This window comes from Typopeltis vanoorti, chromosome 14 (assembly GCF_054136105.1).
Source record: "Typopeltis vanoorti isolate ZY-2024b chromosome 14, IOZ_Tvanoo_1.0, whole genome shotgun sequence".
In the NCBI taxonomy this organism is placed as follows: domain Eukaryota; kingdom Metazoa; phylum Arthropoda; class Arachnida; order Uropygi; family Thelyphonidae; genus Typopeltis; species Typopeltis vanoorti.
The window spans coordinates 89,730,638-89,758,099 of record NC_143562.1 but is presented as its reverse complement, the minus strand read 5'-3'; the positions used below and the strand labels follow the sequence as shown (position 1 = coordinate 89,758,099).

The 27,462-nt window shown below is 34.3% G+C and overlaps 1 protein-coding gene across 1 annotated transcript in view; it reads left to right on the top strand.

Moving 5' to 3' along the window:
* The window catches only part of LOC150099748 (kin of IRRE-like protein 1), a 137,758-nt gene extending 112,353 nt beyond the window's left edge, over positions 1-25,405 (top strand). Inside the window, exons 3-5 of the mRNA XM_090403486.1 lie at positions 12,403-12,613; positions 20,582-20,878; positions 25,287-25,405. Of these exons, the coding sequence (XP_090259612.1) occupies positions 12,403-12,613; positions 20,582-20,878; positions 25,287-25,405 (627 nt within the window). The remainder of the gene's footprint in view (positions 1-12,402; positions 12,614-20,581; positions 20,879-25,286) is intronic.
* Positions 25,406-27,462: the final 2,057 nt, after the last annotated feature.

Genomic DNA, 27,462 nt, shown 5'->3' with positions numbered 1-27,462 from the left:
GACAAACAAAGATTAACAACAGCAGAAATGAAGGTTATAAGAAAAACTGCAAAGTATACCCTATTTGATCACAAAAGAAACGAAGAAATTATGAAATAATTAAACCAAGAATCGGTAATAGAAACAATTAAAAAATATAAACATAAATGGATGGAACACGTTCAAAGAATGAAAACAGAAAGATTACCAAAACAAGCCTTAAAGTACAAGCCATTAGGAAAAAGAAAACCAGGACGTCTTCTTAAACGATTCAGCGATGACTTATCAGGCCGGAACAGGCCATGCTAGGCCTAAATCCTTGATACGTATGATGATGATGAAAGGAAAAAAATGCAGGTGTGTAACTTCAGTCAGTTCTGTTTTATTTGTGTTGAGTACAGTTTTGAGGAGGAGCAAGTCTCTCCATAGCAAACTGCGGATGAACATTTGTTTCTTTTTTTAGAGGTCATGGTAATGACTGTATATTAGGCAGGCATGGTGAAATTGTGTATGACAACTTGCTTTATTTCAAGGAAAGTGGTAAGGATTGTATGGAAACCAACATTAGTTCTTAAAGCAAGTAAGTTGTGGTAGATCCGGAGATGCCGACTTTGTGGTACGATATGGAGATTAAGATGCGACTCATTAGTTTCAATTTTAAGAACAATCTGTTGAAGTTGTTTGCTGATGAGGTATAGATGGGCAATTCTGTGGCGATGAAGATGATGTGTTGAGAAATATGATCTATACTGAATTACCAATTTCACTCACAGGTGAGGGAAAGGCTTGTCGGTTGAAGTTAAACAATTCTGCCGTGTTAAGCGTTTAAGTTCATTTATACAGTCGTTTTTTGGGAACTATACATTATATAAAAATATTATATATTTCAAGGAACTACATATAATTTTATTCATTGTAATCACCTGTCAGACCGCTTAACGTAAGGACATGCTTAGATCACAGTTCCTCATTTCATACAATATCAATCAAACTTAAACAGTTCGATTCTTTTTTACTAGACTCGTTTCACAACATGTAACAGCACTGTGACCATTGTCAGAATAAAATCCAGTAACTTAAGAATAATAAACATTACTCGTAAGTGCAATCATCGATTTCGTTACCCTATTTAATAGCGTTGAAGATCATTAATTATTACAAAGTTCAGTGTTTATCATATTTATTTTAAATTGAAAGCAAAAACTGCAAAAACTTAAAAGAGCAAAAGCAGCTGCTAGGGAGGAAAAAAAGAAATATTAATAACAGCGTCAGAAACTATTAATAATTGCATATTTGGAGCGGTATGAGATTAGGTAATATTTCATAGCGGTAATCATGCTGTCATTAAACTAATAAAGAATGTTAAGTAAATAGATGCAGCACCGGAAACTGCTAAGTACGGTTTACCTTTGGTTTTTACCTCCTTTTCAAAATTTGTTTTGGTTAAAGGAAGATTAAAATATGGGTCGCAATACGATATCCAAGATTTCAGCGATGTGCGTACTGAAGGTGAATGAGATTAATATTCTTAAAAATCTACTTTTAATATTTAAATCGTAGAAATTTTAATAAATAGTAAGATTCTCTGAAAATTACTTGGAATACATTAATAAATTACTTTTTAAAACAATATTTTTTTCTAGACAATATTCAAATATAATTAACACCAAACATTTTTATATCAATTTTATATTTATAGGTTCCGTTGTTTTTCTAATGAAAGACAAGATTTGGGACATATAGGGAATGAACACCTGATTCCCGGAAAAGTCCTTTTTAGGACTTCCAGGGTGACAAATGGCAATGCTATAGCCAATGAAGTTTTAACTGAGGCTCGGCTATTGCCGTTACCCAGCCATGACTAGAGCTTTTTAGCTCAATAACACTCTATCCATACAGATTTACTTCATTCAGATGACGGGATAAAGAGTCAAGGACTCAGTCCATCGCCCAGTTCTTTTAAGAACTTTAAGAACTAATGAAAGACAAAAGGAACCGGAAATTGTCAAGTGGACTTTTTCTTGCGATTGTTTTATGTTTTATTTATTTAATACTAAGCGTATTATGTTAGACTCACGGCTAAAACAACTAAATCCAGTTTGTCTAGTAGTATATATATATATATATATATATATATATATGTAATTACTATTTCCGGTAATTTCAACAAAGTCGAATATTTGTCAAACACACTTGATGCTGTACTCTACTTCCAATATATCATATACACGCTGTCCATTTGATCTCTTAAAATTTTGTTAAGAAATACATTCTAAATAGCGAATGTACGAGTATATCAGTGATATACACTCTTTTGAACAGCCTCTCTTCCCCAAAAGAAAAACCATTAGTGTTCAAGAAACACGTGAACAAGTTCCTTCTTTCTCTCCCACTTTCGACAACACATTAAGTTGACGAGCTACAGGAAGAATCCAAAATTGAAGATTTTAAATACCATATCTTATTAATTTTCTCCCAGAAAAACGAAGTATTTTTTCCTCTATTACGAAATATTTTTGGGTTCTGATATTTGATATGTTCAAGTTATACTTTATGTTTTGGTGAACGAACTCATATATTCAGTAGCAAACAAATTAATCCGAATTTTCGTCAAGTTCTTGATTTTTGTTTCAATTCACAATTTTGGTTTCGGTTAACTATTTTCAGTTTTAGTTCACTATTTTGTTTGAGTGCTGCGTGTTTTAACTGTCTCCGTGAGTTTATTAATAGTGCTGTACGATTTTAATAGTGTACATAAGTTGACATTCTTTGTGTAGCTATAAAATGGATACATCTCCAAGAAAGCGCTCAAAAATATGTACTTTTTCGCAGCATACATCCATGACTCAAAAAAAAAAAATGTCAATGAGTATAATGTTGGTTTGGGTACTGTTAATGTGATTTTAAAGAGGGTTAGAGAGGCAGGTCCCTTTTCTCCTGACAGAAAAGGAAAATGTGGGCGAAAAAGGAAAACTACACTTACTCAAGATCGTTTACTGTTAGCAAAAGCAAAACGAATCCACGATTGGCTGCTGCAGACTTAAATAGAGAGTTGGCAGCAGGTGGGATAACGTTTCTGACGCGACAGTACGTCGAAGATTGTTGGAAGAAGGGAAAACTCTCCACAGACCAAAAACGAAACAACTGTTGACGAAGGCTATGCAGAAAAAGACTTCAGTGGGCAAAAGTGTACAAAGTTCGGGCTTTTGAGTGGAAGGAGGTCATATTCTCAGATGAGAACCAAATTGTTTGTCCAAGGAGAGCGAGTACCCTATATTTGCAAATCAGCGGCTGAGAAGACTTCTCCCACCCACCTTCTAAAAGCTCCTAAACACTCAGCTAAAATCTTGAAATCCTCAGAAGAGCACACATAACTTATAAGATCAAGTTGGAGTTTAATTTTGTACTTATTTTCTTGCAAAATTAAACATTTGTCTTTAAAATGTGAGCGTTTGGATTTATTTGTTCGCTACTGTAGGTCAGAAGAAATTCCTTCGTCCACCTTAAAGCATTGTTCAAGTAACACCAAATCAAGATGGGATGAACAAAACTCTTGAACGAGTAGCTTTTGCTTTACAATCTTAGTCACCCTTTTCACTGAAGACGTTGACTCACAATCTTAATTCATATATTCTAAGCTGTCTGTTTTTATATTTTTGGCATTATTTTCTTAAAAATTATGTACAACCTACTGAGAAGATTCGTTTTAATTCATTTACGAGGAACGATGTGAATTCATCGTACAGCACAATGAAGCAGACTGGAAAAATAAATACATTAAAATCGATGTGTAGTTCCCTGACTGAAATAACGTAACCCACACTCACTTCTCATGTCCTAGCTTCAGAATTCTGTTCTTGTATAGTTTAGTTAAAAATGAAAGTCTGTAATTAACTGACATGTGACGTCATGTTTCCATGACAACAGTAGGTTCGACTTGCGCAGTCTCTGTTATTATCTCGTGTCGATGTGACGTTTAGCTCGACAAAGGAGTCAAAAGATAATAAAATATTACATATTAGTGCTTTCAAGATCAGAATGAAGCTCATCAAGTCACAGACCACATTCAATCCAGCTCAATTTCCAAGCAACCCACCCACAAATAACTAAACGTTTTCTCTTAATGATTTAGAATTAATGTTCTAGTAGAATCTTTAGAAGCAACCATTTTTTGATTATCAGAACACCAGTCAGATATTGCCTTAAAACTAACGTCCGTTATGACTACAACTCCGACTACACACAATCGTAAAGCTATTAACTACCAGTTAATTTTTGCTTCCCAAGTCTGCTCCCATCCGAGTAAAATGGAAGAGTCCCAAGACTACTCCATAACGCATTCCACAGCTCATGAAAGTATAATTAATTCCAACCTCTTCTTGGCTAATGATATTCAAGTGGTGTGTGGAGTATCTTTCAAAAAGGCGTTTGTCGTGATTGCAACGAATCTGACAATTTCGTTAAATTTGCGACTTGTCAGCAATAAAATAAGACATCGCATTTTAATATTAATATATTTTCTTTTTTTTATTTTTTTTTAACAGAGCAAAATTAATTTCTTGTTATTATGCCTATTATTTAAAACATTAATACGCCGTTTAATGTTCCAAAATGTACGTTTTATCTGTTTCAGTTTTTGAAGGATATCAACCCATACTCAATATAAAGTTCGTACTTCTGATATAGAAAAAAAAACTATTGTCTGATTTTGTAACAATTCACACTTTTCACAATTGTTAAAAATATTGTACACCGTTGTCTACTATGTTAACAATTTAGATATGAACACTTTTATTTATTTATATGGAAACTATATCTCACATTGTTCGATTGAACTGGCCGGAGTGCTGTATTTATTAAACTAGTCCATGTACGAAAGCTTTGGTCAATTCTAGACATACATTACTGTGGCTATGTGGAGGTCTCCGTTCAGACGTTGAGCTTTTGAAAGGAAGCTAGTAATGATAAGGTACATATCAGGAATTTGATATTACCGAGTTTATTCGTCCATGTATTTCTTCTGAATAAATTCTCTCTCTCTCCTCATGAGGATGTCTATTAGGATCAGTCTTAACACATCGTAAGATGAACTTCATCAAGAAAAAAGGCAATTCCACGTTAATGCTCAAGTAAAAAAAAAAAATACTGAAGATATGACGACCACAGATAAATTTTAATCTATAAGTTCCATCATTACCTTGCAACCATATATTTGTCTTAATATATTTAGCGCAAACTGATTCCTAATTAGCTTCCAGCTTCACTGTAGATATTACAGAGATGATTTCTGCCCTCAGAAAGTTCATTGGAAAATCAATAACATTTCTTAAAATAGAAATCTCGTCTAGCGAACTCTTCCAGCATCTCTCACGCGTTTTATTTCTCTGTATCGGCTACAATAGGCAAGCTTTTGACAAGCACTTACTTCTGCTACATATTTCGAGCACTCACTACGATTGGCAAAGCGCCTAGAATATGAAATTTCTTATTCCCACTAAGAAGTGGCTCAACTATTCCCCAATCGATTATCTGTACGTTGAGTTTGACTTTTCAGTAACTCATAACAGCTTTTTATGCCACGTATTTTTCTTTCTTTTTATTTTTTTTTTTCAGGAGATGCATATCTACTAGTCTCGGATGTTAGAAACATTTCTGACGTCATATCAAAATTCTCTATCATCACGGATATAATTTTAATTATTTTTATATTTACAATAAAATCATATCTAAAAGAAATATTTTAATTTTAATGATCTACTTGACTTTCTATATTTAGAAATGGTTGTTCAAGCAAATCAATAGTCAACAGCTCTATTCAATTACTATACGGAAGTGTAACTTCAATTTATATATCATCTTTTCCGACTAAATTAATTTAACTTTTTGGATAAATTTAAGTTTAAGAAAACCAGCTAAACTACATTTTTCATAGAATCTAATAAAAATCCAGAACATAACGAAATCAACGAAATTAGCTTTTATAAACAATGAATAGCAAAAATATTATGGTGTCTAATTAAAATCTTAATTTTTTGAATTTCTGATGCAAATTCTTTATTTTAAATGCTATGATTACAAATAAGAATTACAAGTATTTATTGATTTAATAACAAGTTTGTAACTGTCTTTTACAGCAAGTGCATACCCGAGTTTAATTATTAAACTTCGCAGTTAGCCTACAACTAATGTAACAAACCTCATATCTATCACGATCGCACACGTCTGCAAACAATGCAGTTATATTGATACTCGAGCTAGCAACCTCGTGCCTATCGCATTGAACACGTCTGCAAACAATGCAGTACTTGGACCAACCGTTTTCATAAAGTTTGGGCTTTCAAATATTTAGATCGTTTGCAAAGCGCTAACAGCCGTAAATAAATAGAGAACATTACAAGCCTATCATCGATAGAGCATTGCTATCCGAAAATTCAACGATTCTCCAAGAGATCCTCCATCGAAATACAGATGCCTGTAAATGCACATTTTAAACTAATGGAACGACAAGACTATATCCCCCTCTATCGGCCACATTTACGTTTCTCTGTATATATTCTAGTGCTTTGATACTTTGCGTGACCAACTCCTATGTTATTGCATTCCAAGCATTACTTAGCGAAACAGGAGAGCATTTTATCGATAGCACGATAAATTTTAAGAGCTTTTATAGTTTTTGGGTTTACTATTTGCAGTACGTTATATCGGTTACGTAGATAGCTAAACAATACGTAAACGGCTATGAAACTTAAATCAAATTCTACTGTTGCAATGTTAGTAGAAATACCTTTTAAGAGCAGTACGTTAAAGGTAATTTCGAAATAAATTGTGGACTGAAATCCTTTGGAAATAACTTTTAAGGCATTGTGTTTCTATTTAAATGGGCGTAGACTGCGAGGAATTTCTATAATTGTTTGTAATAACGTATCTTGTCGAAAACTGCTTAACATGTAGTTCGCTTTTAAGAGGCCAACTACACACGCTGAATGTGAAAATAGAATCGTTGAGAATGATGTTACGGGGGATCACGGAAAAGGAATTATGAATAGTTCGTATTCGAGAGAGTTAATGAAATAGTCGAGAGAAATCTTGCACGATCGAAATAAATGCAGTTGTATACATTAATAGCGCCCGTAAGAAAGTGAACGGTGGCTTTTACTAACGTCTAGAAGACCAATGTCTGATGTGAGAGAATTGCTTCTGTTAGCCAAGAACTAATCAAGTTGTTACCCAGTCTTCTATCACGTTGAAATATATTCTTAGAATCACAACTATTCAGTTAGTTACTAATTCCTGATATGCTACAGTCGCGCTGCTGTCGATTTTCATTATTGACAGGCCATGAAGTATACCAATAATGCCATGCTTTTTTCTTCTCGGATAATAGTTATTCACAGAGGGTTTTATTGATGCAGAAAGTTGGATTGCGATTGGTATGGACATTATATTATAATAGCATTTTTAAAGAAAAATACTCCATTGTGCACAGCAATAATTAATAACAATCAGGTTGGTAAGAATAGAGGATACTATAATTATGCACGCAGCCATATTTTATAGAACAGAATTGAAAATAAACTTAATTATCATTAAGCTTCTCAAAATAAGGATCCTTTCTTATAGTCCTTATAAGGACTGGCTATAAGTGGCGAAACAATATTGCTTTTCATCTTCCCCGTTATCTGTAGAGGACAGTGTAAGGATAAGGTGTTATTGAGCTATAAAGCTCTGATCATGGCAAGAGGGTAACAGCAATAGCCGAGTCTCAGAACTTCATTGGCTACAGCATTGACATCCATCACCCTCCCTGAGTACCAATTTTAGTCGCCTCGTACGACATGCATAAGCTACATTGGTGATACTCAATTAAGCCAATCTCTAAAAATTAAGACGATCCCTAGACCACTCAATCGTGGCCGAAAGACCGTCCACCTCAGCGTCGGCTCCTCTCAGTGATGGCCTTCCACCAACACACCGCCGAAAGAGTTACCATAACAGCCCAATCTTAAATATGCGTCACTGACAAAAATATTTAAAAGATTCTGTAGATGCTACATTTAGTAAATTTAGTAGATGCCACATAATAAAAAAAAAATGTTTTAAAAGGCTCCATAGAACTGTTTATTCCGAAGAAAAGCATTAACCGACAAAGCCCCTCAGCGGGCCGTGACAGAGAACACTTTCCTCGGAGACTGAAATTGCTCCCTTAAGGCAAAAACCTTAAGAGAGCGAACTCAAACTCTCGAATCGCAGCGTCCAATTAGTCGCCTCTTACGACATGCTTGGATTTTCATTGGTGCTATTCTTGTCCCGGCAACCACACGGAGATTGCAAAATAAGAATTCTATAGCAATGTCTTGGTAGGTGCATAATTAACGTATTAAAATATTGAACTAAACTTATTAATTTAGCAAAATTTAAATAAAATGATATAGAATATTATAGATGCAATCATATTTTATATAAACTTTATAATTATATTTTTCCAAATACTTATCTTCTGCGATGGTTGTTTAATAACGTGTGTAGTCCACTGTACAAATTGGATCGAACCAACAGAAATCCGAAGAATTATGGAACCAAAGATGAACTTTTCAATCAAACAGTATTCATTTAATACCCCGCTTTCCTTCTATGACCATATGCCAAGAATGAAACATTTTGCCTATTAAACAATTTATTATTAAGGAAATCCTGAACTCCCGACTCCAACTCGTCATTTTCCTAGATTTTCTTTGGCATATTTCCATGTTTAAAAAAGAGGAAAAGATATTAATAAAACTGCCTTTATCATGCTCCATCAACCATGAACTCAAAGGATGGCTTCATATTATGCGGGTTTCTTAAACTCATTCGACTTGTCTTTCCTACTCGCAATTTCTATTCCATAGGGAATTTAAAAAAAGAAGGCCAGAAGAAAATTCTATCAATAAATTGCACTTTCATTTGGAATTATTAAATAGTATTTAACACTACCCATATATATATATATATATATATATATATATATTTTTTTTTTTTTTTTTTAAAGTACGATGTTATCGTTTCTTACTTCTACCAGTATCACTTAGATTCCTGTGCTATTTATCCGAAATGTTCTGAGCCGCGTTTTATTCTTTCACAGTGGAAAGATTCTCTTGCTCCTGTTTCTCCTGCTGTACTATTACTGATAAAAACTGTCCATTTGGTGGATGACTGTTTCCAGATGATGCAGCAATGTCGGGAGTATTTTTTCTTTCTGGTGTCACTTCTCTTGGTGCATTAGGACATATGCGAGTTGTTTTTTTTTTAACCCTCCCATCCAGTATATTCTTTCTGCGCCATTTTATGCTGCCATTTGGATAAGGTGTCCATTTCGCAAGTATCCTAAAGTGCACTATGTTACCGGCAGTGCTCTTTTAGAGAATCGTAGGCTTCCTGCTGTCTATGGGAGTTCATCCACCTCGTTTGATATACATTGTTCTTCAGATTTCTCTTCTATTTTGCTTAACCCTTCAATAAAGAACAATAAGTGCTTCTTTTCTGAGGTTTAGTACCAATCCACTTCATATGTTTGGATACATTTTAACTGATATTGTAAAGTCGTCATCACGACTTTACAATATCAGTTAAAATGTTACTTCATGCGCAGACTTTATTTACTTGCTAGATAATGGATTAAAATAAAATAATATAAATTATTATAAATTATAATTTATTTTTAACATAAAAATATTTTATTACTAATTCATAAAGAGTATTTTAAAAATCATTTCATACACCTTTTACTTATTTGAATATAAATAATATATTAAATCTACTCTATATTCCATTACATGGCTTTTTAGGACTTCCAGGGTAACAAATGGCAATGCTGTAGCTAATGAAGTTTTAACTGAGGCTCGGCTATTGCCGTTACCCAGCCATGACTAGAGCTTTTTAGCTCAATAACACTCCATCCACACAGATTTACTTCATTCAGATGACGGGATAAAGAGTCAAGGACTCAGTCCATCGCCCAGTTCTTATAAGAACTATAAGAACATTACATGGCGTTGGGTTTTTGGAAGATCGACCGTGAGATGCGGTGTTTAATACTCTTGGGGATAAATGAAGATCTAACTGAGGCTTGGCTATTCCTGTTACCCTCGTGCCATGATCAGAGCTTTAATAATAGCTCATAACACCTTATCCCTACACTGTCCTCTACAGATAACGGGGAAGATGAAAGGCATTCTTGCTTCGCTCCTTTAAGCCAGTCCTTATATACAGTGCATATACATACATATACATATAATAATAATAATAATCCTTATATATTATTATTATATAATCCTTATATAATAATAATCCTTAGTCTTTATAAGGATTATTATTACATTACAAGAAAGAGTTTTATCTTTGATAATTAGTTTGATTAACAAATGGTTTTTAATTTCAAAATGTTTTTCTGTACGAATCCAGCATCATTCGGCTCCGATTACTTTGCATGATTGCTGTACTGTGTTCAATCTTCTTAAACTTCCTTTCTTTTATTACGCAGAACGTCTGTTATCAGATATCAACGTTATCCAAGAGCTTCTTGCACGAGTCATGCGTGCCGGGCCGATCTCCTCAGGCTTCTAATATATGACTGATGGTCGTATGTTGACTGTCGGGTCGGGTCTCTTTGTTTGTGCACGGATGATCTCGTAGACCTGCCTTCCGCTTTTCTACATATCTCATGGCCGATGCGATGCCACAAAAGGTCACCTTTCCTGTGTGTGTTACGTGTCGGAAAAACTCAGCCGTTCTGACAAGGTACGATCACCGCTCTAGTATGATGCGCTCTTAGGACGACTGGTAAACACACTCACTTCGCGGACGATGATATTTTTGTCTTTTTTTTTTCTTCTTTCTTTCTTTTGAGGATAAGTAAAGTTTCTCAGACTTATCTTATACCAGTAAAATAGTAAAGAAACTTTTTGTTGCCAACAGTTTTATTTCAAAGTACTCAGGTCCATATAAAAAACAACGAATTATATTCAAGTTAACAATCACCACCTTTGAATTCGCAGTGACGTCACACACTAGGCATTACTGCGCATGTCATAAAGTGATGGCAGTCGATAACAAAAATATGTGCTTTACGTGAAATCAAGAGTTTTATGGTGGTGATTCTTGAGCCAAGTGTTGAGAAAGATTAGAGTGAAGGGCCACAGATAATCCAACAGGAAGTTGCTCAACCCAGTTTGACAATTTCTTCCTTGATTGTTATCCAATTACATAAGTGAGGTTTCACACAAAGACCTCATACAAAAAAGTCGGAACTGATGCGCTGACTGCGGTTTAGAACCGGCTACTTGGCTGACATTTTCTTTTAATTGTTAAACCCCATTCCCGTAATCCGAATAACAATTAATTACTGAAAGTGTCATTCAAGTACCCACACCTAAACTGCTGCCAGTTCCTAATGTCTTATTACTTGGCTCTCTCATTTTAATTCTGAATTCTCAGAAGTCGTATTACACCCTAAATATTAATGCAATTGCACAATTTGTTGCGTTTTGGTACTAAAACACTCAGGGCCGGCTCAGACGTCGGTTTTTCGGGCTTTAGACGAGGCCCCGAGCTCAGAGGGGCCTACACTTTCAAATTTCTAAAAAAATTTGATAACGAAATTATTTTATTCTATAATAGAATTAATAGTTAATAAAAGAATTACTAATGAATTTTGATAAACGCAATAGGAAATAGTTTGTAAATTATGTTTAATAAAATTATATGATTTTTTGATAAAAAAATTCTTTTTGCCAATATTTTGGGACCCCACTAATAACTTTTTCCCGAGGTCCTGCAAAACCTCCAGTCGGCCCTGGTTATACTCAAATAATTCGTAGAGAATGGGATACCAATGAATGACGATATAACCGTATTTGTCTGTGAGTGAGCACAGTTGTGTCCTTTGTATGATTTCCCCATTATGATGGGGTATCATTAATAGGTATTTAGAGAAAATAAAAACTTTAAAAACTTATTTAGAGAAAATACCTAGGAGAGGATAGCTAGCGAAAATCTCTGGATGACGCTGTGAACGAAGTCTCGAATTCGTTCCCTCAGAGTTTCATGAGCTAGGATACTTACAGGATTAAGGCTCATGTACTACTTTTAACGGACTAGATAAGTTCCATAAAGTATTACTGAAATCTGTGACCTAATAATATTTTTATTTAATATATAGTATTATCATCTTCATAATGTTTGAAGGTAATTTTTTTTCATGCAACTATAGTTTGAGTACAATTTTTTTTTATGTTTTGGAACACTACCAAATAATTGAATATCGCTTATTATTGTGTACAATTGCTCCTATTGTTAATAGGAGTACATAAACTAACACTTATTGAAAAAAAAAAAAAACATTTCTTACAATGCAAATCACATTAAGAAAAAAAATGTTTCTTACAGGTTTCGTGGATACGTCGGAAAGATTTCCACGTGCTGACAGTAGGAATTGACACATACACGAGTGACGAGCGGTTCCAAACCCTTCATATAGAGCAGGCCAACGACTGGGCCTTACAAATTAAGTTCACCCAACTGCGAGACGAAGGGGTATACGAATGCCAAGTGAGCACGGATCCGAAGATAAGTTACTTCGTTAACCTCACCGTATTAGGTAAGACTATTCTCTTAATTACCAGCGGTCTTACCCACGCTAGTTAGTGTACGCAGATAGAAACAGGGGTTAATTCGATTGTTCCACTCAGACTCGGTCTAAATTGCCTCCAGTAATTCTAATTTTCTCCCTCCCAGACCTTCAAGCGAGGTAAATTAGCTGTTAGCGAATGGGTTGCACGAGGATATTTTCTTGCCGTGTAAACGTTTCTTAGCCTTTTGGTGACGCAATGTCGTCCGCAGATGACACAAAAGAATAAACACACTGGAGGAGTCATAGAAACCATTCGATGAAATCCACTCAAAAGAATCTCGTCGTTAAAGAGGAGGATCGTGAAATTTTGCTTAGGGCATCTTTCTGCTTCTAATTTGTGTTTCATTTTAAGATTGTTGGATTGCTATACAAATGAATGAACTTTATAAAGTGATATTAAGATAAAAGCAAGCCTTATTAATTGTTTTTCCTTACGATGCATTTTTTGTGCTTTAAAAACACGACGTTTTTAAGTGTCTCGAGTGATTATTACTTTGTGGTAAATCAACAGCGCTTTATTTCTAATAAAATTCATGTAAAACTCGAACATAGTTGAATATGGTGCTGATAATATTGTTCGTAAGCCAAACTATTGGCAGTTGATTCTGAACGAAATTTGATCATATCCTCATAGTTAGTAATGTTACCAATTTGAATTTCGGATATTCTGTACATTTATTAAAAGAGTCCGAATGGCAACCCTACCATATGTTGTGTCATTATGGCTAAATATGACAAAAACAGACTAGATATAATGTTAAGTGTAAACCGTGGAAGCAAGAGTGGGCGATCCAGGCACTTTATGCCATTTTTCACACAAAAACCTCTTGTACGTTACAAGCATGTGTCGACCAAAACCGGAAATCCTGTACTTAATATTTATCGTTTTCTTCCTTTTGAAGAGTAAGAACTTAAGAAAATATAACAAACGGAAGATAAAAATTATCACTCAGTGTGAAAATGAACAGATAAAACCCCTATGAAGTAATGCTCCCTTATTTCTAGGTGGGAAAAATCCTCCTAAGTTGCCTCTTCGTTCTCAAGATTTGCACAAGTTACGAAATCTAACCAGATAACAAGTAAATGCGGCAACATCAGCAAAGTTCATAAAAAAAAAAAACCTTTTCTTGCCTTCTTTTGAATGCGTTCTATCACCCAATAGATCGCCTCCCTACCCCAATCTCTTCCCTCCATACAAAGAGAACCCTTTTCATACGAAGTTACACCAAATCGTACATTTCGAATGGTCGAAAGAGAGACGAACCGCCACGTTATCAGTTTCCGGAAAGGTCACTAACCTCCCTTTATCTAGCATCGATTTCCTGCAGCATCCGTACTCGACCAATGTCGGGACAGTGTTAATGAAAATTGCACATGTTACACTAGTCTTTGGGTGCTTGCCGACAAGGATAGCCGACTACTGTATAAACCCCTTCTGATCACGTTTTTTCTTTTCTTTTTTTAATTGATTTTCTTTGGAACGATCTGTTTAATGGTTTCCCTCGACGGTTTTTCAAAGTTTTTGTGCTCGTAGAAATGTCCCATTGGGATTATTTTAAACGTTAAATTATCCAAATACTTTCTATTCATTATAATGAAACGCCATCCCACAATCGATGAAAAATATAAAAATTTAGATATTATCCGAATATGTGGAGTAATAAATGACACCTATTTTAAATGTAAAGGCTACTTTTTCATCGTAATGGATAGTTATTAATGCATATCTGCGTTGTTTTATAGTGCACCCATAAAACGCACACTTCACAATATTTATTTTTGACATTTGTAACCTGAAAAACAATGTATCTGAGTTTCAGAGCAAGATCGATAGCCTTTGTTTTTCTTCGAGTTATTGTTGAGTTCAAATCGATATGTCTGATACTAGGTCATGCTATTTTTTTTTCTTTTTTTAATCATCGAAAGTTTATACAGTAAGAAACTAGTTATGTTTTAAAGGCTTCTGAACGAAATATGCCACAAATAATATCGAAAAAAAAAGAAAAATTTATGTGAAGAACAGACATATTTGTAGCTAGCTATGTGTACTAATAGCTTTTTTTTTTTTAATTATGACACTTCTCACCATTACAAAAGCAGGAAACTGTTCTAAGGTCTAAACATAGACCCAATAGGATTAAAATAATTCATTACCTAAATTTTAAAGGTTTTTAACATGCCTAACTATCCCTTGATAGTACAACAAAAAGTCTGACAGTTCAGCAAAACTACATTGAATTTTGTTTAACTATCGCAATGTTGACACCTGCTGATAGAAAGAGAAGGCACGCATGAGCACAAAGAGCTTTGATAAATTACTTTATTATAGGTATTATTCCTGGGAAAACTCCTATTATTATAATTACTTTCATTATAATAACATAAGTGTAATATAATAACTATAATAATATACTTTTTAAATAATACTTTTATTCAGTAGATCATTTTTTATTAAGAATCAAAAATTAGAAGTAAATTTCTATTAAAAATGCTTATACACCTAAATTTAATTTCTATAAATATCTGATGTTAGTCCACTATGTATTATGAAAAAAGTCCTTTTTAGGACTTCCCGGGTAACAAATGGCAATGCTGTAGCCAATGAAGTTTTAACTGAGGTTCGGCTTTTGCCGTTACCCAGCCATGACTAGAGCTTTTTAGCTCAATAACACTCCATCCACACAGATTTACTTCATTCAGATGACGGGATAAAGAGTCAAGGACTCAGTCCATCGCCCAGTTCTTATAAGAACTATAAGATTAAATTAAAACATGGTAGGTATGCAAAATCTGATTCGTCATCCGCATCTGTTAATACATTCCAGCGACGACATAGTTTCTGCTTGAAAATATAAAATAAAATCAATCGGATTATAACTGAATATTGTTTCATTTAATAATGAGTGACATGTGAAAAGAAGTCGATCTGACTTATCTGAACCGTCCTCCGCATTGACAAGATGGGTTGCTTTTCATGTCAACATGCAAGTAATGAATATTAAATTACTAATACCTCATCTAGAATAAAGTTAAGATGATTAAAATTCATTGTTTGGCCGATGTAAATATCTGTAATCACGCAATTTAAATAAGATTCTTAACGAAGAATCGACGCTAATTTTGACCTCTAAATTTCATTTTGAAATTGCGGGCTACCATAAAAACAATAAACGAAGGAAAGAAACCAATTATAGATTGAAGTGATTCTTATGGAAAGCGTATAAGCTTTTTGACATTCATTATCAGGAAGAAAGGAGATCAGAGGAACTCGAATTTAAGCATTAAGATAATTTTAGTTTTCACAAATGAAGTACATGTAAACTAATAGATAAATCCTCTTTTAAGTCACTTAAATAGTTCCTTAAATTTGTGAGAATGGAGAAAACAACTGCTTTATTACTGTGACACATCCTTCTTTTACATTAATAAAGCAGCTATTATTTTCTCCATTCTCACAAATGGAGAAAACAATTAAAAACATTTATTTATAAATGTTTAATTCTTTAAATAATTATTAATTTAAATACTTGTATTTGAGAGATTGTTTTTTATTGATAATCAAAAATTAGAAGTAAATTTCTATTAAAAATATTGATACACCTAAATTTAATTTATATAAAAATGATTTATTAAAAGATGTACTATCAGCCAAAATATAGTCCTTTTTAGGACTTCCAGGGTAACAAATGGCAATGGTGTAGCCAATGAAGTTTTAACTGAGGCTCGGCTATTGCCGTTACCCAGCCATGACTAGAGCTTTTTAGCTCAACAACACTCCATCCACACAGATTTACTTCATTCAGATGACGGGATAAAGAGTCAAGGACTCAGTCCATCGCCCAGTTCTTTTAAGAACTTAACGTTCTTGATGGGAGTTAATCGACAGTGAGATGCGGTAATTAATGATTAATAATACCCTTAGAAGGTAATGGATGGCAATGCTGTAGCAAATGAAGTTCTAACTGAGGCCCGGCTATTGCTGCTACTCTCCTGCCATGATCAGAGCTTTAATAGCTCAATAACACCTTACCCCTACACTTTCCTCTACAGATAACGGAGAAGATGAAAAGCATTCTTGCTTCTCCCCTTTAAGCCAGTCCTTATAAGGACTATTAACATTCCTTGTGCAGTGTTACATTTTATCATAACTAAAATGCAAGATTATTTTTTTAAGAATTGCTTTTTTATTCTAGGATAATTTCATATGTTCGTTCGGCCACCTACTGTCGAATTCCTAACATGAGTTTTCTACTGACAATATGAATATTGCGAGTTGCAAGAGGTGAATAAATGAGGCGATCGATAGGAACGTTAATTACCTTTAACAGCTTCTGCGTTTCAATTAATTCACTTTCACCTAAACAGAAGCTCTCTTTACACAAATATTTCCCAATTCAGACAACGTGTTGTCATTATTAGTAAACCGGCACGCAGTACAAGTGTCGTCAACCAACTGGTGACATGTTTACGGGCTATTAGTTATTGTCGCATTTCTACACTTATATACCAGCACAAGTGCGAAGAAACATTCTACGCATTAGGCTTAAGGAACGGTGGTTTGATCCATGCAGCTTTGTTTGCAAGAGTGTCATTGTTTTAGTCCGATTAGCCGAGATTTTTTTTTTTTTTTTTTACATGACGGGCATCCTTGTCGCATCTGGCGGTCTGGTAATATTGAATTCGCACGGAATGAATAAATTATCACCTTCGATACTGGCATTCCGCCTTTCTAAATTACTGCGTGCACTCCTAGTTCAGATTCTTAAGTTTCTGAAAGCCATTAGCGATACCAAACTACTTTCTTCCAACCAGATGGCGTGTGGTCTCAAACAAGAGCTTGCCCTAATCAGGTACGATATGTAATCTTCATCGATTATTTAAGATTATTGTTGACTTCAGTAATGAATGGACTAAATCCTTGGCTCCTCATCCTTTCATCTGTATTGGAGGCAATAAGACAGAAGAGATTGAAGGATATTTGCCCCGCTCCTTCAGAGCTTGTAGTTGCCTCCGCGTTTTCTGTGTCAAATTCCTCGGATTGTTTTAGTTCAATTGGACTAGAATGGATCAGAACTGTGGTCATTAATTGGACTTATTTGGTAACCCTATCTTACATTCTTTAGCACAGCAATATTTAATACATCGCACGTTCCACTCTTCCAACATGTGTAAGGTTCTGAGGGACCAATAACCGCTATTTCTGGAGGTAACAAATGAATTAAGAATGTTGAGATTACTGTTAACAGATCTGCCATTCCAAGCAGCATGTTTTGAGTTTAAATCTCCCGCGATAGGGCCTGTGTCTAGTATTTCTTCCAAATCAGATTCATTCTAACGGCCTTTTTCTTTGGCGGATTGTATGCAGAAAATATCTTGAGCCATTAGGAAAAAGAAAACCAGGAAGTCCTGTTAAATGATTCAACGATGACTTCTAAGGCTGGAACAGGCCATGCTAGGCCTAAATAAGTCCTTGATCGCATGATGATGATTGTATGCAGAAAATATCTTGAGCGTAACTGTATTGGTATGAATTTCAATTTCTGTAGTTTTTAGGTTAGTAGTTGTGCGCGAAATTATTACATTATGGGCTATATCTGAGCCTCCCTAGCTCAGTCAGTATAGACGAAGCCTTTTGGTTGGAAAGACCTGGGTTCGGTTCCCGTCAGTGACGTGAGGAACCTTTATCTGATCTCTTTCGACTAACGGTGAGTTAGCCGATCTCATACGGAGGTAGGGGGGATTTTCACCCCCCCCCCACCAAAAAAAAAATCGGATTTTTAGTCTCCCCAGAACAGGCAAACCGGCTCCGTGAACACAGGGCTAACCACTTTATCCTCGAGTTACGGTTGCGAAGTTTGGAAGGTTGCGGACGCTTAAGTGCTGTTAGGACCGTTGATGATGATGGGCTATATATTTTATTAAATGAAGATAGCCGTGCCGCCTTTTCGGACGTGCGGTCTGTTGTTGCAATAGGAAATATACTTTCTAAGTCTGAATTTATTACAAGGATTGAAACGTGTTTCATTGATGAGGATTACATCTGTTTGATGGGTGACAAATTCTTTAAGTAAGTTACTTTCCAGATCTTTGATATTCCAGCTAGCTATCTGTAACGAAACTGGTTTTCTGTTGCGAAGATAGGATTGTTTGTGTGCGTTTTAGTAACATGGATGTACGATCTTGTGTAGAGTTGGTCGTGCCGAAATTTCTAATCATTTCTGTTTAAGTAACTGCCGCTAATACGGCATTTTTGGATTTTATAGATGTTTGCTCTTCAGAACAAGTTGATTATTTTGAGACTTAAGCAAACAAATCATATGTTGAGACTGAACTGTCGGAGTTACAGGGAGAGTTTTAGGCTGGACAAGTGATCTTAGTGTATTTTTGACGATGAGGAATATATGGCACATTAGCACGTCTAGCTGGCAGGAGTAAGGACTGTTTTGATTACTAAATCACGTACTGTATGGATATCGTAATCGACTATGGGAAAGAATAAAACACAAGTGTAGAACTCATCTTAATATAATGACACAGCTTTCCTTTCAGATTTCAGATAATATCTTCAAATACGCGTACAACACAACAACAACGCCGTGCACATGCACATATTTCTCAAGAGAGTTGAGAATAATTAGTTTTGAAACAATGAATTATTCACTCTTTAGTATGATTTAAAATTATTACTGTCTATCCATAACTTCCTTTTTTAAAAAAATTATTAAAAATAGCAATCACTTTTATTATTATATAAACATATTTTAAGGTTTACTTTATTTTACTTAAAATATTTTTATATTTAATTAAGATTCATAAATAAAAGTTCTATGAAATTTTGAGTATGATTGGTTAGTTTCTCACTTTAGTTAATATTAAAATTTCATATACTGTATGATTTAAGATATGAAATATATATAAATTTAAGATATATATAAATACTCAAGTGTTTTACTGTTTCTTTGTATCTTTCTTTTATTTAAACATTTTATTAATAAAGCAGCATTTATTCCAATTTTTAAAACTGTTTTATTACATTTCCTATTAGTCTTAGTTACAATTATTTGCATTTAATTTTTTTTTTTAAAAAAAACGTTTTCTAAATATGTTAGTTTCATGAAATCTTGAATATAATTGCCGTCTTTCCCTCATTTATTTGGTCTATCAAATACCGAACAAACTTAAAAATATTAAATACAGTAGCAATATCATTATTTCTGCTAGTAATATTTTCGTGTCATTAATGCTTATTTTTGATATAAGCACAAATTATAACAACGCAAATGTTATTTAATCTGTATGTTTAATTTCAAAAGATATTTTTGCTGTTCTCCATGACGCATGTGCAGTATGAGACAGAAAAACCGATCAGAACAACACATGCCATTTGCAGATCTAATATACACTAGCTTCGTATGCTTTAGCTTCTTCAGGCATGAGTTAATTTATTGACATTCAAAGAATTTTAGTTGGTATCAAGAGAATTTTAAAACCATATTCTATTATTTGAATATTTCTTTCCCAATTTTAATATAAAAATTATAATTTAATATTACTCCCGTAAAAATTATATATTTTTTCAACTGAGATTAGTTAACATATCGATTAACTGATTATCTTGTATACACCATTTCTTTTATTATAAGTTTTATTTTTATTTCTGCGTGCTTTATCTATCTTTACAGTAAACAGTAGCTCCTCTTTCACTGCCATGTAAAATAAATGGTACTGACACCTCATCTACTAAGCTAAGCCAGGTCATTAGAAACAGGAACACTTAAGCGATGACCCCCGACTTATCGGTTAATTCTTTCATTCTTCACAGAATCTATCGGCCACTCGTAGCAACTGCCCTACACATTGAACTTTAAATAATGTTGAAGCTTCTTAACTTTGTTCGGATTCCTGATCTCCTAAGACTTTAACAAATCCTTTCAGTGGCCAAGGCGGTAATCGAAGGATCACCGGAAATCTACGTAAAAGCCGGAAGCTCCATCAACCTGACGTGTGTGATCACACAGTCCCCCGTTCCACCAGTATTCGTCTTCTGGTACCATGACGACAGGATGATAAACTACGATTCCTCCCGGGGAGAAATCAGCGTTCAAAAAGCGGCAGATGACACCGCTATAAGCAGGCTGCATATAAAAGATGTTCAGCCGTCGGACAGCGGCAACTACACGTGTTGTCCGTCAAACGCTGAAGCCACAAGTATCACTCTTCATGTCCTAAACGGTAAACTACCGAATTTTCTTCTTGTGCAAGATCGTACTTATATTACATATTGCTTGTTCATTTTAATAAATATTTACTGTATTAATATAGTAAAGGAATATAAATTTCTTTTAAATTGAACAAGTGAAATTGATATAGAATTTTTTTATTCTTTTTATTATCTTAAAAATTTAATAAAAAATGTGATATATTTCCCTGTTATACATTTTTTTTATTCGATGATAGTTATTTTCATCACTAACGAGTTAAAAAGGCAAAGTGATTATGACGTCATAAATTTGAAGCGCAGTCTCACATCAGAAGTGATACACAAGACAGGATATGACGTTTTCGGATAACAGACTTCTGACAAATAGGAAAAATTCAAATTAAATCTTTTTTAAATGAAATAGGTACAAGTTATTTAACATGAATCTAAGGAACAATTTTTATTGACTATTTCAAACGTAAATCATTTTTTTAGCTTTATAAATGAACGTTTTTTTTAATTTAAAAACTAATATTCTAAATGACTAAAAGTTTATTTTTTGTTGTTGTTTTTGTTAAGAATTCTTATTTAAGGATCAAAGCGGTTTTATCAAAGAAAAGTAAGGGCTTACACATATCAACGCTGTGAACAACTGTAGAAAATAAACTCCCGTATTAAATCCAGGGCTGTTTCGTATCCCTTTCTCTTTCTCTCTTTACTTAATACCAGGCGGAAATCATCTGTGACATTTATGTATATTTGGATAGGAAAGAAAACATAAATAACACTTTCTCTTTGTTTCACTGAAACCCTTGGGCAATCCCAACCATCATACCGTCTCATGAATACTTGCATCCTGGGACGAAGCCTTAGCTGACGGCCAATCCCCTCTCCCACTTCATCACCAGCTGACAACATACAGATTCCTCTCTTCTAATGATGTTTACTCCGGAAGCAGAAAGATTTTTGAAGTTTCCCAAGCTGCCAGCTTAAACTACAGCATGTAGAGATTCGGGCACAGATTCGAGCCCTCAAGGCGTTCTGGAATAAAGTCTGTTAGCTCTAGTAGAAATAAAGAAGTCCTTACAAAATATGGCATACACACTAAAGGAATGGAACCTTCTAGAAATGAATATGAGTACAAGATGGCGATACGGTAATTTCATCTCTCTGAAATTGATTTATGTTTTTTTTTTTTTTATTTGTAGTTAACGTATATATTTGTTGTTGTTTTAAGTTAGGTTTGATTATGGTGGTGTTTGTTAATACCACACCTTTTATTCCTTTACATACATTAAACTTAGCTATTGTGATTCAAAACTGACAGGTTCTTTTTTTTTTCTTTTTTTTGGATACTTGTGCTTACTGTTGGCCATTTTAACACATGGCTTTAGAGGTGCAACATATATACCTTACATTTTACGAGGAAGGTAATGAAACGGGCATAGATTACACACAGGTGTTGAAGGATAGTTTTAAAAATAATGGCTGCATCGGAAAATGAACTAATCCTAGATTTCAAAGTAGCCAAGACAATTCTATCAACTCCGGTTTTAGTTAGATGAAAGAATCAACTAAAACTTCAATACTAGTTTTTGTACCAGTCGGTAGATTTTAACAGATTTCAATATGGATGCCAAACATTATTCATTTAGCATTCTCATAGACAATTAGAGAGAAAATATCATGTGATAGTCCTGGGTTAGAAATAAAACACTCGATCAAAGACTAGAGACCACAGAGATGCGATTCTGAGAAAGATAAGAGGGTTAATAGTGGCATCAATGGCAGAATCATAAAAAAAAAAACGAGTAAGTCGACATTCAGGAGGTGTGCGTGCGTGTGCAGAGCTAATCTCGAGTGGTATGGTCACTTAAACAGAATAGGAGAGGAAAAGTTAGCAAATAAATGTTTATTGGAGGACTGCAGAAAAAAGGCCCAGAGGAAGAATAAGATCTAGGAGGATTGATACAGTAAGAAGTGTGTTAGAATATACAAGTATATCTGACAGTACTCGACAGATAAGATTAATTTGAAGCTAAACTATCGATAAAAGTTAGTAGTAGTATAAAATTTCCATGTAGTACTATTATAATATCCTATATAACCCTAAAGGTGTATCTCAAGAATTTAATGATGAACCCCAGGAAAAATCTCCCCTCTGTATGAGCTCGACTAACTCGCCTTCGTTTATAAAGGGCTTATAAATATTCCTAATTTCTTTGACACTAACCCACATCATTGCAACTGAAGTGCAACATTGCTACCGACTACGCCACAGAAGCTGTCCTCTCCCCAAAAGACTATTTTGCAGCCTTGCGTCAGGAGATGAAGTAGCACAACCAACTGAAAGTGTCAAGATAAACAGAGCGAAGTAGATTAACTCTGCTATATTTTACTGCCACACCCGGGAGAATCTATAGATCCAATATACACGTTTTGTTTAAATAGTAGTTTGGGAAAGAGATAAAAACAAGGTGGAATGTGCATGATTGACTCTGTTTTCAGTTTGAAAATGTCTCTTTATTCAGTGAAACTGTAATCTTTCCTTAATCGGACAGGCACTCGAGTTAATTAGGAAACATTTAGTCAAGAATTGTCACTATTCGCATGCTGGCAGACTTGTTCGGTAAAATCGCCAGCTGAAACATTTTTTGCGAAGGATTACGCCTTTTAAAACAATAGGATTTATGTCCTGCCAAAGTTCATGATTTGAGAGGTGAAATTATGACTTCTTGCAATCTTTTAATTACGCAGCTCAGGCTGAAATGTTTAACAAATGGAAGAGAGAAAATTAAAAACAGTAAAAAAACTGCTTCCCCGAAGTTTAAGGTTTAATTAAAGTACAATCTTGTGCACAACTTAAGCATTTGTGTAGGATTGGTATTTACTTTTTGCTGCAAATATCACTTTTATTCTTTTCCATTCACGTAGCAAATATTAGGACACCGTTTTGCTTTCTGTATGCAAATATTGATTAGTGAGAGTGAAATAAATTAAAACAAGGTTAGGGTTCCATGTAATCAGAATCGGATGTGCTTGCAGAAGTGTAGAATTTAATTGAAAATTTTTAATTAAGACTACCGTGCGAAGGTTAAGCGTTTGGAAAACGGATTGCCCCCTTCCCCGCCCGCCATCTTACACCTCAAGCTCTTAAAATTCTTTTGAATTTCCGGAACTAATTTAGATAGTTTCCGAAAATAAATATGCCATCTGATAGGTTTAAAAGCACGCGAAAAATATACGAAACAAGTCGTCCGATTAAGAAATTGGGAGGAATGAGTATATCAGATTTGGTAAATAGCTAAAAGTATTCGTGGCAAAAATAAAAAGGTAAAAAAAATCTCTTACGAATATTTAAGTTTGCGCAAAAATTATTCCGCTTTAAGAATACGTTAGAGAGCTTGTTGTAGCTAATGATAAAACAACTATATTGCATTAAAACAGTTTTTATTTTTAATTATAGAATTAAAAGTATCCATTGTTAGAAAATTCCTTTAGAACACTACGTTTTTAAACAATCACATTTAAAATTCTTTTAGTTTTTAAACAATTACATTTAATGTTCTATTAGCAGACGACGTTTATAAAAATGATATTTAATCTTCTATTAGCAGAAGACATCTACACAATTAGATTTAAACAATTACGTTTAAAATTCTCTTAGAAGATGATTTTTTTTTTAAATTGCATTTATCAAATAACAACGTTCAAAATTTATGTTTCTGACAATGAATATGTAGTTACACACATTAATAAAATAAAATCGACCGCAGAATTCTCGATATTCATTACATTAATTACTTTTCATATTCTTAGTGTTGTAATTTTATATCAACATAAATTACGGAAAAATTACTCAAAAGTATTGAAATATCAGATTTTTTTCAGATCTTTAGGTTTTTGAAAAGCCGTTATTGGTAGCATATTTATGCCTTCTTAAGTGTGAGAGGGGATAAAAATACTAGGAAATATTCATGTAAATATTCAAAATATTCACCGATAATACAAATTACGCTCCAAGCAAACCTTTTGATCAGCAAATAAGGACCAATAGATAAGATTGCATAACTAGTACTATCAGTTTTCTATGGTGATGCTTCAAGTTCCAATTTCCATTTGACTGCGTTATCCTGTTAGTTAAAAATGAGTATTATTATAATAGTGTTTTACTTGTCAAAAAATTTGTTCCGCTTACTGAACAACTTAAGGCCTGTATTTTCAATTTTTCTAGAACACGGCAGTTAGTTTAACCTTAAAAAAACATCTTTGTAGAAGTTCTTAAAAGTTAGCAAACAATTTACTCACGTAAGACCGTAAAAAGAAACGAAAAAGAAAAAAAAAACATAATTTCGCCCCAGTTGGTGGTTGCACTTCAATAATTTCATGTTAAAGTTCTGTTCAAGAAGTTTTAAAATGCATTTTTTTTGTCTATTGTAGGTGAGCAGCCCGCTGCCATGCAGCATGATGCCAACCCCTCCCACTCAGGAGCAGCAGATCGATACACACCCTACCGTAGTCTCATTTTCCTTTTTTACTTGTGCCTGGTGTTGAGGTGACAAGATGATGCCTGACCACAACACGGACTCTTTCGACAAGTGGGAGACTTAGAATGCGTTTTAGGTACAACATAAGCAGCCTACAGAAAACAATGGTCGACCTATATTTCGCCTCCGGTCTTGATAGACATCTCCATCAGGCTCTCCAAAGATTTAGGAAGGAGAGAGAGGGACAGATAGAGATAGAGAGATGATGTACCTTCTATCTCATCAACCTCCCGTTTTTTCTTCAATGTCATCAGTTAAAGAAGAAGCTTACACTCTTACGGAACCACCAAACTAGTCCTGGAAGATCTATTGAAGCTTTGATTTTTCGTGTGCATCTCCGATAAAGGGGGGAACAAGGGGAGGGGAAAGGAAGGACACTGGCATGGTATCGATTCCGCCCATAGAGAAAAAAAAAAGAATTTAATGATGTTTGTGTGCGTGTATAGGTAGGCCAGATCTTCACAAATATGTCTTGGGTGCTCGATTTTACTCTATAGACAAGATGACATCTAAATATAGAAATGGATGAATGGGGAAGCAACTGTTCTCCCGCCTTAATATGTAACTCGCCTATTCTACGTATTCTCATGTGGAATCTAAGAACTTGTGTTTCTACAGTGTTCATGGACCGGGTGGAATCCTCACGGTCTATTGTTTGGCTTCGTCTGTTATTCCTCCTACTGGAATGTACTCTGGCCTTTATTTCTTGTTAATATATCTGGAAGTCTCAAACACCAAGTCTGTACAGTTTCTAGTGACCTACTCTTCTATGATACACTATCGGAACGGTCATATTTCCAATTACAGTCGCATCATCTGCTCATGGAAGTCATACTGAATACTCCCACCTTCTGTTCGAACCTGCTTAGTATGGCACACTCTCTGTAAGTGTAGAGGAACCAATCTGGCCAGTCGTTACTCACTAATGATAGCAAATCTTTTTTTTTTTTTTTTTTTGGTTTACCATATAGAATTTTTACTATTATTATCTAGTTCGTTTATCCCTCTTCCCCACTTTCTACCCATCCCCCAAGATTATCAAAGAATCAAACATAGTCATCGAGAGATTCAAAGATTAAAGTCGTATTTGTTCTGTTTCGGGCCCTCAAACTACAGTATGTGTGCATATGTAACTCACGTTTTAATAAAAGAAATAAATTTATCTAGTTACCACATCGTGGTCGTATTTTTTTAAATTTAATTACTGTGTTTTATTATGCAGAACTGGAAGCAAAAAAAAAAAAAAGCAGTTGACACTTTTTTTTTTTCTCAATGTACAAATCTTGATTTTCATAGGTTTCAACTGGTTGACAGAGATTGCAATTTAATGTTAAGGAGTGCCAGGCAACTGTTCTTTTTTTTACTTTTAATTATAACATAATTAGAAGTAAAATTCTAATATGCAAATGAAGCAAATCTGAACACTATTCGCGTGTTGTGTTAAATTTAAACATTAATAACGTTATTAACATCAAGCTAAGGTACTTCTGCAGTCATCACATCAATGAAATCTTATTAGACAATATTGGGAAACTCCGTAGGTATTCTTCAGCAGTTCTTCTTGCCGTTACAAAAACCATAAATGAAGTGGATGTCAGTGTACTCCTCGTTTAACAAATGTCATTATTAAAAAAACTCACACAGTTAAATCTAATGATTCATGACATTTCTCCTGAGGCATGTTGGATAATACTGTTCCAATATTCTTTGACAAGCAACAATGTATTCAGCTTTCAACAAATATTATTGTTGTAAATATCATTGTATAGCTGTGACGCAATAATGTCTTTTCATCCCATGTAATTTGCTGACCATTTTTATAATTCTATACAGGAAAGGCTAGGAAACAGTACTTAATTCGGAAGCATCCCCCCCCACACACACACTGTTACCATTTGGTTCGGCAAGTTAAAACTATGAATCATTTTCGTATTTCTACAAATCACATACACATACAACAGATTGTTAAGAATGAATATCCCTGATAATGTGTGGCTCAAAATATTCTCTATTTATTTCTATTATCTTAAACTGTTTTCAGATGAAACATATTTCTTCAGTTTTCCATT